Source organism: Calcarisporiella thermophila (genome assembly GCF_041956535.1).
Source record: "Calcarisporiella thermophila strain CBS 279.70 unplaced genomic scaffold VTP21scaffold_112, whole genome shotgun sequence".
Classification (NCBI taxonomy): domain Eukaryota; kingdom Fungi; phylum Calcarisporiellomycota; class Calcarisporiellomycetes; order Calcarisporiellales; family Calcarisporiellaceae; genus Calcarisporiella; species Calcarisporiella thermophila.
Window position 1 is genome coordinate 1 of NW_027192299.1, and position 2,118 is coordinate 2,118.

Consider the following 2,118-nt stretch of genomic DNA (forward strand, 5'->3'; position numbering starts at 1 on the left):
ATGACTCGTGGCGTGCGTACCATGATGTCCGGGCTGCGCCCCACCGAGTGACGGGGGGGTTCCGATCTTGGATGATCGCGAACTCCATCCCCATCCTTCGAGATTTCGCCTCCATCTTCGTGACGAATCTCGGCAAAATTGGTATCAATCGATTCCCCTCTGTCAGGGGAACCGATTGGCATGTTTGAACGAGGCAAAAACTAACTATAAGGTGCAATAAACACGAAAAAACTACTCCGAATCGGGGAGTCGAACCCCGGCCGTCCCGGTGAAAGCGGGAAATCCTAACCGCTGGACCAATTCGGATTGGCTACTTGAATTGTTGGAATCGTATCGGGATATCTGCAGCAGGACAACCAAGCCAAGCCACGTAATCCCTCAAGCCCTGCTATTTCGGAGCATTATCGGAGCATTATTAAGTAACCGTTGTAATGTAATTCTTTTAGTATATATTGAACAGAACTCCCACTATAGAAAAGAGAGACATGCTAAGTTCCAGATAGCATTCTTGTTTAATAAACCAGTAATTATCTTAACTATCCTCGCATGTACTACGCAGATTCTAACAGAATTGTCATAATTTGAGTCACATATCAAGCTATCTCAATGATATTCAAGCTCCGACATTAGTTATAAACCAGCATTCACTTCCCCTCCTCTTTACTTCATACCTTTCACCAATACCCGATCACTACATACATCTAATTTACCCTTTATTCCCCCCTTTCTTATTTCATTGTAATCATTATACTCTTGTAAGCCACTGAAACTAATAAAAGTCTCCGTTGATTGATCAAAAAAAAAAAATATAAACCAGCATTCATTAGCTTTATTAGTTAACAGGTTAAATAGTTATTATATCTTATAGTATAAAAGAACTTTTAACATTCATACCTTGTTCTTGAATAAACCTATAATTTTACCTATGTTCCCCAAGTATTCTCTAGTTATATCGCTCTAGTTTATGACAAAATTTGTCGTGTGCTAGAGAAGGGATATGCTGTAAGCTAGGATAAATAGGCGAATAGTAGCGGTTTCACGGACAATAGTTTGTTACTATTTAATATTCCGTAGTGAGACTTTGGTTCAGCCTTCGGATTATATTTTCTGTGACTTTACGTAATTTAGATATTTCAAGTGTATAAATAGTCTTTAGATCTTAAGTGTTGTAAGAACAAGAAGTAACAAGAGTAGTATTAGTTTCTTTATATTTTCAATCTCTTTTCGAATATCTCCTTAAACTATCTTGAGCACACGAAAAATATGTCATAAACTAGAGCGATATAACTAGAGAATACTTGGGGAACATAGGTAAAATTATAGGTTTATTCAAGAACAAGGTATGAATGTTAAAAGTTCTTTTATACTATAAGATATAATAACTATTTAACCTGTTAACTAATAAAGCTAATGAATGCTGGTTTTTAACTAGTTCCTAATTAATGTTTTTTTTTGATCTTCAATGGAAACATTTTATTTAATTTTCATATATTACATGAAGTTAATGTCAATGGACTTAACATAGCGAGATATAGGTCCGTGATCGATAGGCGTTCAATCGATATGCGTGTATCGTAGTTGTCGTGAATAGCCTGTACGTGAAACCGATGTAAGCTTTGTACTTTTTGTAGGAGCGATCTTTTCAATAATGAAGACTCAATTTCTGAACAAGTGGACAGCAGTCACAAACTAAGAGTAAGTGCTGGTGGGGGAAGTGGGATTCGAACCCACGCCGTTCTCGTCGGCATACCAGGGATAGTCCACTACACTAACCCTCCCCCCCAACCAATCTCTTATTTTTCTCTTTTAAGTCCGTACATCTCTCCACAAGTCTCCAACCGCCCGTAACATTTCTGTCGTGTGCTAGAGAAGGGATATGCTGTAAGCTAGGATAAATAGGCGAATAGTAGCGGTTTCACGGACAATAGTTTGTTACTATTTAATATTCCGTAGCGAGACTTTGGTTCAGCCTTCGGATTATATTTTCTGTGACTTACTTTACGTAATTTAAGTGTATAAATAGTCTTTAGATCTTAAGTGTTGTAAGGACAAGAAGTAACAAGAGTATTATTAGTTTCTTTATATTTTCAATCTCTTTTCAAATATCTCCTTAAACTG

At 37.2% G+C, this 2,118-nt stretch overlaps 1 protein-coding gene and 2 non-coding genes across 3 annotated transcripts; all 3 read right to left on the minus strand.

The window, feature by feature from the left end:
* On the minus strand, nt 1-182 carry VTP21DRAFT_1500 (uncharacterized protein; the record flags this gene model as incomplete). The annotated part of the gene is made up of 1 exon (XM_069391595.1): nt 21-182. A coding segment is annotated over one exon (162 nt), but the record flags the coding sequence as incomplete, so codon positions are not given.
* A 52-nt stretch (nt 183-234) lies between these two features.
* On the minus strand, nt 235-306 carry VTP21DRAFT_t398. The gene has a single exon. It is a non-coding gene; the product is annotated as a tRNA-Glu (tRNA).
* A 1,400-nt stretch (nt 307-1,706) lies between these two features.
* On the minus strand, nt 1,707-1,783 carry VTP21DRAFT_t397. The gene has a single exon. It is a non-coding gene; the product is annotated as a tRNA-OTHER (tRNA).
* Between the last annotated feature and the right edge of the window lie 335 nt (nt 1,784-2,118).